General features: G+C 42.2%; 1 protein-coding gene across 1 annotated transcript in view; it reads right to left on the reverse strand.

The window, feature by feature from the left end:
• Nucleotides 1–15,452, reverse strand: part of Kmt2a (lysine methyltransferase 2A) — a 90,301-nt gene that overhangs the window by 12,771 nt on the left and 62,078 nt on the right. Inside the window, 10 exon segments of the mRNA XM_023721191.1 lie at nucleotides 99–163; nucleotides 1,856–1,936; nucleotides 2,532–6,762; nucleotides 6,957–7,142; nucleotides 7,329–7,489; nucleotides 9,234–9,312; nucleotides 9,432–9,549; nucleotides 11,525–11,683; nucleotides 12,987–13,124; nucleotides 14,595–14,701. Of these exon segments, the coding sequence (XP_023576959.1) occupies nucleotides 99–163; nucleotides 1,856–1,936; nucleotides 2,532–6,762; nucleotides 6,957–7,142; nucleotides 7,329–7,489; nucleotides 9,234–9,312; nucleotides 9,432–9,549; nucleotides 11,525–11,683; nucleotides 12,987–13,124; nucleotides 14,595–14,701 (5,325 nt within the window).

The raw sequence follows: 15,452 nt of genomic DNA on the forward strand, positions 1-15,452 counted from the left end.
TATATATATATATCTAGAAAATCAGGAGATAAAGTAGGTGATTTTAGTAGTCCCAGCTTTAGAATTCTCTGATTCTGACCCATTACCCACCCACATACCTGTACTTTCTTGATCACTTGCTGGATTTTGTGTTGCCTGAGTCTCTGGGAGAACAGCCACTTGTCTAATGAAAAGAAAATGAAATGTGAGATCCAACATCTGCTGGTTCTTCAATTCAAAGATAAAAATGTTTAAAATTTATCTGCGACACAGCTTTGTCAGTTCTGCAAAATGCCTAATAGAAAATGAACTATAGGTACTTGCTGTAAAACCTGCTGAATGAATGTTAGCACACTAGTGAATGCTATACAAAACTATCATTTTTATGAGTCCTTCCTAAAAATTAACAATGAGTATACTCCTGATACTCATATTTTATTGTTTAACTAAGTGTACACAATGGAAGGTCAGCAGCAGTTCTCTAGTTACTTGAATAACTTACCTGGCTTAACTACAAAGTAACCTGCATGAGTCTGTGAACAACTATGAATTCTCACTTTTCAAAATTAAATGACTTGTGGAATGATCCAAATGGATGTCAACATATGTTATACTAATTAAATAATTGTTAAAAAAATAAATCATTGAAGAGCTACAATAATATCAGAGGTGACACTAAAAAAGCCAGGCATGGTGGTACATGGCTGTTATCACAGCAGTCAGAGGCAGACAAGAGTTTGTGAATTCAAGGCCAGCCTGCACTACAAAGTGAGTTCAAGTCCAGCTAGAACTACACACCGAGACCCTATCTCGAGGAAAAAAAAAGCGAACTTTATCTATAGATGTATGCAAAATAATGTGAATTGAAAACAAGTAAAAAATGGTATGTACAATATTATTCCTTTCATGTCAAAGGTGTAGTTGTATCATGTATATACTACATATATCCGAGGACTGGCCAAAGAGCTCAGTGGATTAAAGCACCTGCAAGCGGGCACAGGGGCGAGGGGTGTGATCCCCAGGCCTGCCATGCCAGTCCCACCCCCGGGGCATGCTGAGATGGCGATTGAGACTGGGCATGGTAGCATGCGCCTGTAATCCCAGCTCTTGGGAGGCTGTAAACAGGCGGATCACTACGAGTCTGATCTAGTAGTGAGACTCTGAACACCCTGTAGACCCTTCCCTAAAAAATACAAAAAAAACCCAAGTATACTACATGTATCTGTATATGCATGTAAATGCCTGTATGTATAAAGCTGAATTATTAGCAAGTTATTTCTCAGGAATGAACTGAGAAGGAGTGGGCAAGACAAATGAAACTATTACCCATTATTTAAATAATGCTAGTTAAGTTTTATTTATTTATTTATTTATTTATTTATTTATTTACTTATTTATTTAGTGTGTGGCCAGCTCAGCCACCAGGGGGCGGGCGGGCCAGCATGTGGTGCTGGGGGATTGAACCGAGGTCTCTGTGCTTTGCTTGAGCTTAGCTTGTTCTAAGTAGGTGCTTTAGACCACTGAACCATCTCACCAGCCCCTAAGTTTTAAAAATGAGTTTGTATTAATTCCTTTTAAAAAAAAAAACTTGAGGGACTGGTGAGATGGCTCAGTGGTCTAAAGCACCTACTTGGAACAAGCTTAGCAAACACAGAGACCGCGGTTCAAACCCCCAGCACCACATGCCAGCCGGCCCCGCCCCCTGGTGGGCTGAGCTGGCCACACACACACACACATACATTTAAAAAAAAAAAAACAAAAAAACCCAAAAAACTTGACAATGAAACAAAATCAAGGCAAATCAGGATAAACTATTCGTTAAGTAAGGTGGACAAAGATGAGGGCTTCATTATAGAGAACAAATTTTTCAGCTCACCCTGCGGGCTGCCCACACTCTTTCTGTGAAGACTGTTCCACACTAGCTGTATCCTGCTGCTCAGCCTCTGCTCCTGGAGTCCTGGAACACAATCATTTGAGTCTTTTCAAGAAACCAGTACATATGCAGTAAAGTAAATGTGTAAGCCTGCAACAGTAACCTATGACCAAAAGGGTTAGAATGATGATGACCTGAGGGGTACTAACCAGTGAGGGCACTGGGAGCCTTCAGGGGCAGTAGTGCTGGCTTGATTGGCATGCTGGCCACACGGTGCACACACAATTACACATTTACTTGTACACTTTCTACATAATACTTCAATAATAAAGTTTTTATAAAGGACTCTGGATGTTTTACAACAGGAGTCTTTACCACAGAAAAGAATAATCATTCTCTAGTATCTTAAAACTAGAGAAAAAAAAGGTGAGGAAGAAATACTTTCTGAAATAAGAGTGAAGAATTATATGGTTCTATTCAAGAGTAAAACTATCTATACCAGTGGAGCTAAATTTTGTTCTATAATCATTAGAAGAGAAACAAAAGAAAACTAAAGTTGAAATCCCCAAGCAGTATTACTGAGATCCTAAAGCCCCGCCCCAAAGCCTGCTGCTTCATTAGTGCCTCAGCCAAAGCACAAGCTCCCAGACCTAGCACAGCTAGTGTTCGGAGTACTCACCCTGTGACAGAGGGCAGGGAGCTGGCATTGGCTTCTTGGTCTGGAATGTGTGCTTCAGAACTGGTCCGCAAATGGGAAACTTTGTGCTTCTTGCCATTCCCTTTATCTAGAGGCAGCTGAATTCGTTTGATTTTTGGTTTGGGCTTAGTGGGACCTGGCACTGAGGAGCTTGCTGACTGCTGCCCAGGGGATGGCGAGCCCCTGGGAGAGGCCGAGTTGGCTTGCATGGCTGAGGGTAAAGGCTTGTTCTGCTCCAGCCCTGCGCTATTAGGAGTATCTACTGGCTGGGGGAAGTTGGAGGCTGAGGTCCCAGAAGCAGAATCCAGATCATGCTGGGAGAGGATCCCGCTTTTGCTGGCAAGCAGCTGGTTCACATGCTGCAACCGGTAGTGTTCTTCTGCTTCCCCTGAAGGTGATGCAGTTGTCATGCCTACAGCCTGAGGAGAGGGCAACACGCAGACACTAGATGCAGCTGGCATTGCAGCACTTGAGGGTGTCTGAGATGTCGCTAATTGTGGGAACATTCCTGAATTTTGGGGTAAAGCCACAGCCTGGTCTGGCATGCTTAGGCTCTGCTGGCTGGCTTTGATTAGAAGATTGCTTATTGAGCCAATATCTGGGGTCCCAAGCAATCTTGGGTTCGTTAAGGTGACATGTCCTGGAACTGATGCACTACTTGTAGGGGCTGTGGTGGTTTGCATGGATACGACATTTAGGACAGAGGAGCTAGATGCGAGGCCAGACACAGGCCCCGAGGGGGGATGGCCAGTATCCTGGCTTATTGTTGCTGTGCTTGCAGTTGTGGCAGCATTGCCTCCTGCACTCTGGGGTGGTAACAGGGGTGCCTGTTCAAAATACATGATGCCGGATTTCGATCTTTTGATTATGTTGGGAACAGTTCGGTGAGATGAAGTATTAAGTGACCCCAAATCTAACAAACTGGGGTGATTTGAAAGCTGGGAAGGTGTGAAGTTAATCAATGTCATATTAGAAACCACATCAGAAGGGGCAATGTTTGAAGGGGTACTAGAGGGTGCGAGTTTTTTGTTCTTTCGAGAGTGTAGTCGAGATATGGGTCTTTTCTTAAGTCCAGAGGATGGAGTAGCTGTGGTGTTGAGGTCTGTCCTCGGGCTGGCTTCTGAAACCAAAAGTTGGGGATCTGGGGGAGGCTGAACCCCAATTAGTAGGCCTGAAGGAGGACTGCTGATATTTGGTGGGAAACTACTTTGAGTAGCTGAGGGGAATGAGTGTAAGTGCTGGTGATGAGGCATGGAGAGCAGTCCTTTGCTAGCAGGCGGGAACAGTGACTGCGAAGTTGGCAAGCTTGGATTTAGTCCTGTGGTGAGGGCGAGGCCGCTTCCCATGGGCCCCAAGACTGAAGTATTGGTCTCCATCACGCTGGTTGCAGAACTAACAGGAGAGGTCAGTTGGATTTTTTGAGTCACTCCATTTGGAAGAGTTTGGAGAACATAAAGTGGCTGCATGTTCTGGTTAACAACAATGAGTTTCTCAGTGGCTGGTTTCAGGTGAGGTGGAGTGGTCTGGACAGCTGCATTAGAAATCTGAGATGGGCCAGGACTATCAGTAGAATTGGGCACGTACTTCTGGTTCTGGATGGGAACAGTTGGGGATACAGGTACCTGAAGGCCAGGGGTGCTACTGTTCCGAGTTAAGTCTTGACTGTTGCCATGCCCTTGCTCTACTGAACCACAAGGAGGGCTGGAGATGTGGTCTGCCTCCATGTGCCCTTGGATAAAGTGATCAGGAGTCATGTGGCCTTCAGGAGTAGAGTCTACTCCTGGACTCAGCAAAGCTGGGTCACCTTCACTTGAGGCTACAGACTTTTCTGTTATAGTTACTCGCTTCTCCCCTGAATCTGAGATTACAGCCAGTCTGCTAGCATTCTGGCTAGGGACAGTGGGACTTCGGGTGGTCAGGACAGAGAGATCAGATGGAAGCTCTAGAGGCAATTCAAACTGCTCCTCTGCTGAGATAGAAGAAGAGACACTACTGTCCACGGGTTCTGTTGTTGGCAGCTGCTGAGAAAATACTTCGAAAAGACCCATGTCTTTTTCACGATTACTGTCAAGACCCAAACCTTCACCAAGATTTAGGAGTTCTGAGGAAGATGACTCTGGGCTCTCACCTAATGCCTGCATGGAGGGAGTATTTTTTAGTACAAAGTCCATAATGTCTGATGGCAGGATGTTCCCACAGTCATCACTGTTATTATTGTCTGAGTCAGACTTCAGGAGCTCGGTGTTATAGGTATCTAGCAAATTTTTGTCAGACGGGGTACTTGTGTGGACTCTGCGGCTCGACTCCAATGAGCTGAGCTGAGCTTCCAAGGACTCCTGCCCCTGCGTTTTAACTCTACTTACTGAGTGGCAGTTATCCATCTTTGGCTCATTTTTGTGGCCAACAGAACTCTTAATGACATGATCTTTTTCTCCAGCATCTTCAGGACGATCAATCTTTAAGTTTTCGGTTCCATTTTCTTTACCATTTCTTTTTGGAATCTGGCTGCTCTTCCTCGTTGTGGCGGTGACACTGGTATCACTCTCTGTTCCATCATCGACACCATCCAACTGTGAAATTTTTGGAAGATCACATTGTTCCTCCTCTCGAAATAAATTATGGGAGGCCAGCCGCTCCTCCCCACCTGAAGAAATTACTGTTCTAGTGAAATTGTAGTAATACAAGTCGTCCTCATCTGAAGTGCTTAGGTCATCAGCCCCGTCCACCTGGCCTTCAGCAGACCTCTTGCCTCGCTTCTTCCCCGTGGAGCTGCTGTAAAATGGAATGTCTTCTTCACCATAGGATCTGACTCCATACAGCGGGGTGAGCCCAAAGAACATGTTAGAACGTGCACGCGCACTGCGACGGGGATATCTCCGCTTAAAAGAGCCATCTTCCTGAGGTTTGGGGCCATCTGGAAGAATCAAGTTTCTGTCCTGAACTGGAAGATTCTGATAGTTGTTACTTTGAGAATCCTGGGCTGAGGTATTGTTGGGGCTTGTTTGAGCCACTGGACCATCTCCTGGGCTTTCAGAAGCTACAAGTGGTTCTGCTGGAGATGCTGACTCTATTTGCAAAGGAGAAGCAGGACCACTTTCTTTCAGGGCATTTTTGGATTGACTCTCATTTTCCATTTTTAGAGGTGTCAGTGTCACTTTGACTGTGCGTTTCCTGGATGCTTGTGATTCTTTGGCAGATCCTTCTACTTGCATAGAGGGAGCTTTTGAGGCTCCTGAAATAGAAAGGACTTTATCTCCAATTTTATCAGAAGAAACATTATTACACGGTCTTTGCCCTATAAATTCAGAAGTCAAAACCTCATCAACAAATTCTGGCTTTAGGTTTCCTTCCTCACCAGTTGTCACCTGACCAGGTTCCAAAAACAACTTGCTAGAATGCTTTTCTTTGAAAGTTTCTTTAGAAGATTTTTTCCCTTTCTGTCTCCTGTCTCTGGAACTAGATCCCACATGTTCATTGATAATGGATGATCGATTGCTCACTCCAGAAAGCTTCAACGTTTTCATTTCAGTGTCTTCATCAGTGGATGGGTTTGTCAACTGGGTAGAATCTGTGTGTTGGTCTCGGTCATTCCTTTGGCCTCTCAAATGGAGTGGGAAGGAGAGGGCCTCTTTAGAAGAAAATGGCACTGAAGAGGGTTCAGCAAAAGTGCTGATTTTACTAGCATTTAATTCTCCTGAAGTTGTGTTATGAACCTGTGGGGCCAATTTAGGAATTCCAGGGTAAGCCAAATTATGTGCAGATCCATCTGAACTCTTGGAACTCAGCATTTTGGTCTTCTCTCCCTTGAAAGAGGAGCTCTTAGATGCCAAGTCTGAAGCACTAGAATGTTTCATTTCTGAGGATACATCCAAGTGACTGTTCTTAGAGCCTATAGTAACCACTGTCCTTTGCAAACTAGAAGAGGTGGGAGTGTTGTGCCCTAGATTAGCACTTGAGTTTAGTGGCCCTAAGGCATGATCAACTGCTTTGGCACTTGACTCAGAATCTGTACCAGACCCAATGGCAGAGACTGAGGAGACACTGTGCCTGGAGTAAGTGTTCCCAGTTCTCACTGGAGACATAATCCGGAGTTTAGAACGCTGGGGTGACAGGGAGGAAGTGCTGTGACGCCTGGAGCCAATGCTTCGCAGTCCAGAGGAGAGTAAAGGATCACCCACCGTGACTATTTCATGAGTAGTTGGGGTAGGACTTCCTGAACAGAAGAGAAAAAGACAACCTATTATATATGAAAAACAGTCTGGAAATCACTGGTTTTAACTTTCTATATTTATGGGTAAATAAAAACTTTTCAGTTAGCAAGTCATCAACCTGAGGTTGCCTGAAAGCATTACCAATTAACCTTGGGGCTGACCTCCTGGGGTCAAATACATCAGTGAAGTTCTTTACCTGCAGAAGGTAATGGCCGACAACCAGGGGATCTTTGTGTAGGAGAGTAGCTCGGTGTTCGAATCCGAGGGACCTTTGAGATGACATGATAGTAACAGGAGCCAGAAGTTTGTGAATGAGGAGGTCGGTCTGGTGATGGAGGACTTAAAATTTCAGCTGTACTCTGACTTTCTTTAGATGAACTTTCTGTGGTAGGAAATAACTCAATTGAAATAGCAAAGAAATGAACTAGTAAATAACTAGCTATTAGGTAATGTCAGAAACTAGGAACAAAGGAGACCTCACAAATGAATGACATTTTCCACAACACTGCTAATCTCACATACCCCAAAAACTCAAAATCAAGTTTCATCTTGATGAAAGAAAACCTACCTGTAAATGATGATGGACTATGGGCGATGGTCCGATTTTCATCATGTTCTACAGTGCTGTTGATGTCTGGCTCTACAACTGGAGGACGGCACTCTACTATCTTGCATGTGTACACACAGCGCTTCCGAGCATCTGTGGTGCTCCAGTACACACGAGAACACCTGGCACGAGGTTGGAAAACAGCACACATGAGGACAGAGGCAGAAACTGTCTTTTGTAAAACCTCTCCTCATCCTTGGATCCCTAGTCTATGTAGATGAGAGAATTAGCTTTATTTCATGAGTCCTTTCAGCATAGATTCCCATAGTGAGGATTCTCCAATTTTTTTTTTTTTTTTTTTACCTATGTTTTTGGGAAGGGTCTACAGGTTGTTTAGGATCTCACTACTAGATCAGACTCATAGTGATCCTCCTGTTTACAGCCTCCCAAGTGCTGGGATTACAGGTGTGTGCCACCACTCCCAGTCTCAAACACCCTCTCAGCGCACCCTGGGGGTGGGGCCAGTATGGTAGGTCTGGGGATTGAACCGTAGCCCCTGTACCTGCTTGCAGGTGCTTTAATTCGCTGAGCTATTTGGCTGGCCCTTCCAAATTTTTTGAAGTCCTCTTGTTTCCCAACCTCTCCAAAAATGATGTAAGACTTCTGGGTTTTAAATTTTTATTTATTTTACATTTTATTTATTTATTTTTTGACTTCTGGATTTAAAAAAAAAAATGTTATTTTAACTTTTGGAGAGGCGGAACAGAGATCCAGCCCTGCCAAAGAAATCGGATCTCATTGTCTAACACGCCTTTTCAGTACCTTCTTTCCATCTCCAAGCCCCCCAATAAGATTAGCCCCCCCCAAATTATTTTATTTTATACTGTAAACTGGAACTCCAAACAGTAAAACACACTAAAACCCAGAAAAGAAAAACTCTACATTCTAGGATCAAGCCAGCCCTACCTGAACTGTGTGAGGCAAAAAATCATTCAAAAGAAGAAAGCTATGCTTATGAACCTCTGGCAGACCTGAGGCTCTTCTTCAAAGAGCAAGACTCTAGCACTGCTGTGTCTACAGGCTACCAGAGTCACTAATGAGCCCTGACCCACCACAGCTTAAATAGGTACCTGTATTGAGACTTCTATTATTATTATTATTATATTTTAATTAGATGCATAGTATGATTAATCTTGCTAGGCCTATAGCTCTCTGAGCTCTTGGGAGTTTACCTAATGTCCTTTGGCCAGGCTTTCCTATCCATAGGAGGCATGGAATTAAAACTCCTTAGAAAACTTCTCTGCAATAATAACATAGTAAAATAATGTCTCTAATTATTAGATCTGTCATAGTCCATCTTTTTTTTTTTTTTTCTTGGTGGTACTGGGGATTGAACTCAGGACCTTACGCCCCTGAGCTATGTCCCTGGCCCCCATCTTCTAAGACTAGGAAATATTCTGAGCCATTCTTTCTTATTTTTGAGCTCTAACTCCTCAATCTGATGGTAAAGTTTGTCTGTCAAGGCTTCAGATGATTACTTCCAGCATCACCTCCCCTACTCCCAAAAAAGAAAGAAAACTGCAGGCAGAACATGATGTGTTTGATCCAAGGAAGCATCTGAACTTCTGTGCCTGGATAAATGGTATTTAGAAGAATCTAAGAGACTGATCCTGTGATTTTTACTTAGGTTTTATTTGAAAATGATTCTGAAATTATGCCATTAATACTTTGCTTTTATAACTAGGCTTACCTGACGTGACTCTTTAGTCCCAAACTACAAGGCAGTGAACCAGAGAACTAGTAAAAATTGTTTTCAGCAGCCATTAAACATAGTTAATGAATATACCTTTACATTTAATAACCTGCACATTATTTCAGGGTGCTCAAGTTTAGAGGCTGCTGTCTTTTCTTTATGGTTCTACTTACTGATATCCAATGGGAAAGAGCTTATCTTCACAGTCAGAAAGATCATTCAGAATTCCTAAGCAGTCAATCGTCATGGAGCCTGACCAAAGGAAGAAACATGGGTTCGAGAATATAATACAGGCATCATTTTATAATGAGTACTAGAAAGTGGCCAAATCATAACACAGTCTTGCCCAGTAGCCAAGGTCTAGTTCATACCAATCATCATGTGGATATTTTCTGGTTCCAAGCCATTTAGGAACTTCCTTCTCAAGCTGATGCCTTCGAAATCCACAAACACTCTTCTAAAAACTTCAAATCCATTCTCAGGAACCACCTTAAATAAAAACCCAAGGTTGTTGTTAACCCTTTACACATTATACTTATAGTGTTGACTCAAGGGAAACATCTCTAAAATCACCTCTTGTTTTATTTATTTATAATTTTTTCCTGTATTTTAGGGAAGGGTCTACAGGGTGTTCAGGGTCTCACTACTAGATTGGACTCGTAGTGATTCTCCTGTTTACAGCTCCCCAAGAGCTGGGATTATAGGTGTGCACCACCACGCCTAGTCTCAATTGCCATCTCAACGCACCCTGGGGGCAAGGTCGGCATGGCAGGTCACCCTCTTGTTTTGTAAGCAGCATTTCTTTATTTGTCACATGAGATCAGTTTACAAACATATAGTAGGAAGGCAAAATGGAATTCACTACTTTGTTCTTTTTCAGTATTTCCCTCCTGAGAATTTTCCTAGAGAATTCACAAAAAGCAACCACATGAGCCATGAAAAGAAAATTAAATGCATGTTCCTCAGTGCAAGAACCCAGTCTGAAAAGGCTATGTGCTATACAATTCCAACTGTGGGAAACTTCCAAATGGCAAAATGATGGAACATAAAAAGATGTGTAGCTGCCCAGTAGGTAAGGGAGAAAAATGGACAAGCAGGCAAAACAGAGAATTTCTGGACTAATGAAAATACACAGGTTAGGGATGTAGCTCAGTGGCACACACACCTGCCTGGCAAGTATAAGGTCCTGAGCTTGATCACCAGCACCAAAATAAATAAATAAAATAAAAATGAAAACACACATACTATGATGATACATGTTTTTATTTATTTGTTTTTTATGATATTGGGAATTGAATCAGAGCCTTGATGGTAGGTTACAGCACCAGTACTTTTTTTGTGTATTTTTATTTTTTTGACCAAAATTTCTATTTTGTTTTACTTTAATAGTAGAAAGAATTTATTTTCTTTTTAATTTATTTGTAGTATCAAGGATTGAACTCAGGACCTTGCGCTTGCCAGGCAGGTGCATATTCTACTGAGCCATCTCCCCAGCCCCTGTTTGTTTTTTAAAGAGAATACAAAATAGTATTAAAAAAGAGAAAATTACAAATGATACAGAATTTCACTAAATAGTATGAATTCAACAGTAAATAAAGAGGCTTCAGGGATCGAACTCAGGAACTTGCGCTTGCTAGGCAGGCGCTTATGTCACTGAGCTATCTCCCTGGCCCTATGTGTATTTTTATTTTGAAACAGAGTTTAATGAAGTTGCCCAAACCGGGCTTGAAGTGCCACCATACCCAACCAAATACATAGTATTGTTAGGGCAAGGGATATGGATCAGCAGCACAGCGCCTGTCTGGCAAATGTGAGGTCCTGAGTTCAATTCCCAGTACCAAACAAACACAGTATTGTTTATTTGTCCAAACCACGTAATGTGCAAGTTATGGTTTGTGTCTAGTTGTGCCCCCAAAGCCTCATGCAGTCATGGTGAGGACTTCTAGTTTGTGATTAACTCATGATCCACTGGGGTTGTGGATGTGAGTGCTGCACCCAGCCTGGGACAGAGAGCCTGAATGCGATTTAAGGGAGACAGACTTGCTCTCTGCTGCCATTATTGCCGCCATTTCTCCCATTGGCTCTGTTTTTTGCCACTGCCATTAACAGTAGCACTCTGCCACGTGCTGCTCTTCCTTAGAGCCAGCTGAATATGGACTGAAACCTCTGTGAGCTTTCCTTCCTTCATTTTGAGTGTGGGGTATTTGTCACAGCAGTGAGAAGAGTAACTGAGACAGTACACCAAGAGAGTACCCTAATGACAACTACCACCTGTGGATAATACAGACGTATGAGTGTAGGTTCAATTGTGATAAACGTATCACTGTAATGGAAGTAGCTGAATGTCTGTAGAGGCAGGGGATATACAGAAAATTTATACTTTCTGTTCAGTTTTGCTGTGAGCCTAAAACTGCTCTAAAAAAACCTACTGAAAACAACAAAAAAGCAACTAAAGCTGTCTCACCTCGCCTTTGATCAAATCCCGATGTCGCTGGCAATATACTTTCTTATCATCCAGAAAGACACAGTTCTTGGCTCGGGAACACATGAAATGGTAATTGCTGGTGCAGGATGTGAGACAGCAACCCACAGTGGCTCCTGGCTTCTGGCAGAATTCACATCTCTAGAGCCAAAAGAATATATCCCTATTCAGATTTTCAGATGTTTTAAAACATTTGCCATCTCTTCTACAGAATCACCCTGTTCTCGGATTTCTACAACTCATCTTATGTATTGGTTACTTGCTGAATTACAGAGAAATTACACGAATCACAGAGCTTCTTCAAATCTTTTTCCTATTATCCACGAGGCACTGTAACTATCAACCTAAAATATTACAACTGGCTCTAGAACTTGGAGCAAAACAATTTTTTTTCCCCTAGGATGCACGGTTAATTGATAAGACACAAAACCCGGAAGATCAATGGGGGCAACGTCACCTTGCAAGAAGAGTTATCCCAAAGGGACTGAGTTCTACAAAGACTTTTCTAGTCAAAACAATAATTCTTTAGTTATTAGCTTTCACAAACGACAAACTTACACGATTCAAAGCTTTCCTTTAACTGGCCCTGTATGTCACCATGTTATTTTGTTATAGTCACAATCCCAATTCTTCTCCAGGCAAGACTTTTTGTACTCGCCAGACAACTCACATGCTTTATGGCACATGCTATTTTGTTCTCTCTTTTTAAAAATTTAGTACAGGGTCTACAGGGTCATACTACACAGATCAGCCTCACAGTGATCCTCCTGTTTTCTGCCTCCCAAGTGCTGGGATTACAGGTGCACGCCACCATGCCCAGTCTCAATCGCCAGCTCAGCATGCCCTGGGGCGGGTCTAGCACAGCAGGTGGGCCGCTGTGCTCTGCCTAAGCCGGTGCTTTAGTCCACTGAGCTATTGGGCTGGCCCTGCTATTTTGTTTATTGGTTGGTTTCTCGTGGATGATCCTTGTCTTCCACTCCCTGAACCACACAGTTTTAAACTTTTTATCGTATCAATACCTTTTCTGATTGCTGTCATCTGCTATTTACCATTGTCTTCTGTTTTAGAGACAGGATCCCGCTAAGCTGCCTTGAACTCCTGCCTCAGCCTTTTGAGTAGCCCCATGCCTGGTTCCACATGCCTTATCTATATCTGTATATATTTTATGAATTTACTCTATAGAACTTCAGAACATTGGTTCAACTGTGTCCTTTAAGATCACTTAGCCTAAGTCCCTTTCAATAGTTTTCTCATCTATACGAATTATCTCCCAAATCAGATAATACTTTATTTCCTATTTCTTTTGTATCCCCTTTCAATCTGCCTACAACCTACCCCCATACTTGGTGGCTTCACTACTTTGAAACATTGTAAAAAAGCCCAGCGAAAAGCAGCATTTCCCCATAGGAAGAACATCTACAAACAGAGCCAGACTCTTTCTTACCAGCTGCTTGCCCCGGATCACAGCCATATGCACATTCTTTAATGATCCATCATCATCTTCAAACACTTCCGCTGACCACAAAGCACAATTTACGTGTGTCCACTCATTTTGGCCGATGTATAATAAACGGCCAGCATCCTATGAAATAAAGAGTTTTTCTTAAAGGGTATAAGGCCAAAAGAGGTTTTCCTTGGTTTCTGCTTTACCTCAGTCAAGAAAACCTCAAAAAAAGCAACTGTAATTCTTCAATTTAGATTACAACGCTTTTTTAATGTTTCTGGTTCTATTTTCTTCCTTTTTATCCTACTTTTTCCAGAGATTGGAAACATTTTCTATAACTACAGAACTAAAAACTGAGCAGTAGCTGGTAAACTCATACAGCTTTGCACTGACTTCTCTGAAACTATATTGCAAGCCCATTCACTCAGACTACTTAATACTCACAATTACTGTCATCTTCATTTTATTTTATTTTTTTGGCGGAACCGGGGATTGAACTCAGGCCCCTTATGCTTGCCAGGGAAGCGCTTATTCTACTGAGCCATCTCCCCAGCCCCAAGATGAAGTTTTGGTTTTTTTGTTGGAACCAGGGATTGAACTCAGATCCTTGCATTTGCCAGTCAAGCGCTTATACTACTGAGCCATCTCCCCAACCCCCGTCATCTTCATTTTTTTTTTTTTAATTTATTTATTTATTTGTGTGTGGCCAGCTCAGCCCACCAGGGGGCGGGGCCAGCTGGCATGTGGTGCTGGGGGATTGAACCGCAGTCCCCATGCTTTGCTAAGCTTGTTCTAAGTAGGTGCTTTAGACCACTGAGCCATCTCACCAGCCCCAACTTTGAGCCCAGGTTGGGCAATTTTTTTTTTTTTTTTTTTTTTTTTAAATTTTTTTTGGCAGAACCGGGGATTGAACTCAAGCCCTTGCACTTGCCAGGGAAGCACTTCTTCTACTGAGCCATTTCTCTGGCCCCATCTTCATTTTAAAGATAAACTAAAGGTCAGAGAATTTAAGCTACTTGCTGAGGTCAGTAAGTACACAGCTAAATACAGTAATGAACTGAGACAGCCTGTAAGAATTAGGGTTAAGCACTCTGCTATTTTGCATTAAACACAATCTTTTTAATAAGTAACTTACGTTTTACTGATTACAAAATCTTTCTGGAGAACTTCTAGTAGGAAGCAGTAAATATCAATAGCCTAACTTATGGCAACTCATCTTTTATTTTTTTTATTATTATTAATTTTATTTATTTATTTGTGTGTGTGTGTGTGTGTGTGTGTGTGTGTGTGGCCAGCTCAGCTCACCAGGGGGCGGGGCTGGCTGGCATGTGGTGCTGGGGGATTGAACCGCGGTCCCTGTGCTTTTTTGCTAAGCTTGTTCTAAGTAGGTGCTTTAGACCACTGAGCCATCTCACCAGCCCGGCAACTCATCTTTTAAATCACTATATCTTTTGAATCAAACTAACTCAGTTAAAAAAAGTTCTTAAGTGCCAAGAACTGACAAACATTCACTAAAAAACGCTACTCAGTCATCAAGTGTTGACACAAAGGACAAACAGTTTGTGTGAGCTGTCTATTAAGTAGGGTCTCATGCCCGAAACTACTTACATTAGCGCTGCCATCACCGTACATCAAACACAGTGCACACTGTCTATTATCTTCTATGCCTGGGGGTGGGTTTAGCTCTGGACTGTCTTCTCGACTCCTATCGGTACCTGAGAACCCAAAAGACATCCAGTTAAAATTGGCAATACTATGTCTGAGTTCCAGGAAAAAACAAAGCAATTCAGCTTTTTATAAAATACTTTCAAAAAGTCTTCAAAGTTATGCTACACCATCCATGTTATAATGCTCAAGTATTTATATCAAAGCCTTGTCAATGTTCCAGGTGAAACGACAGTATTGATTTTCATTACTTTTAAGGATGACTCAGAAATTCCTTCCTGATATCAAAGACAGTGATACTATCGTTGTTGAACTCAATTCATTCCACATCCATGTTTGAACACTGAAAAGTTTGAGAACTGAACATATTTTTCCCCCAAATAATGGAAAATCTAATCACTGACTCTGAAACCAAAAGTTATACAAGTTCATTTTTCAATTAATGGACAAATTAACAAATTTTGCATTGGTTTCTTTAATTCTATTATAGTTCTCACAATTTCCCTCTTAGATTTTTTTTTTTTTTGGTACTAGGAATTGAGCTCATGGCCTCATGCTTGCCAGGTAGATGCTGTGCCACTGAGCTAGGTCCCTGGCCTTCCTCTTAGCTTTATCACTAGTGCTAGTATTGTTAACTTATGTTGGAGCCATGGTTATGCTATTTTACACAAATTAAGTGAAAAAAAAAAAAACAACCATGCCCAATGATGAACGATGATCACACTAACACAAGCATTACAGGTTGTTGGGCAAGAACAGCATCTGGACTAAAACATCAGTTCTTTATGTCTGCAATGACAT

Source organism: Octodon degus, unplaced genomic scaffold (assembly GCF_000260255.1).
Source record: "Octodon degus isolate 3935 unplaced genomic scaffold, OctDeg1.0 scaffold00080, whole genome shotgun sequence".
Lineage (NCBI taxonomy): Eukaryota > Metazoa > Chordata > Mammalia > Rodentia > Octodontidae > Octodon > Octodon degus.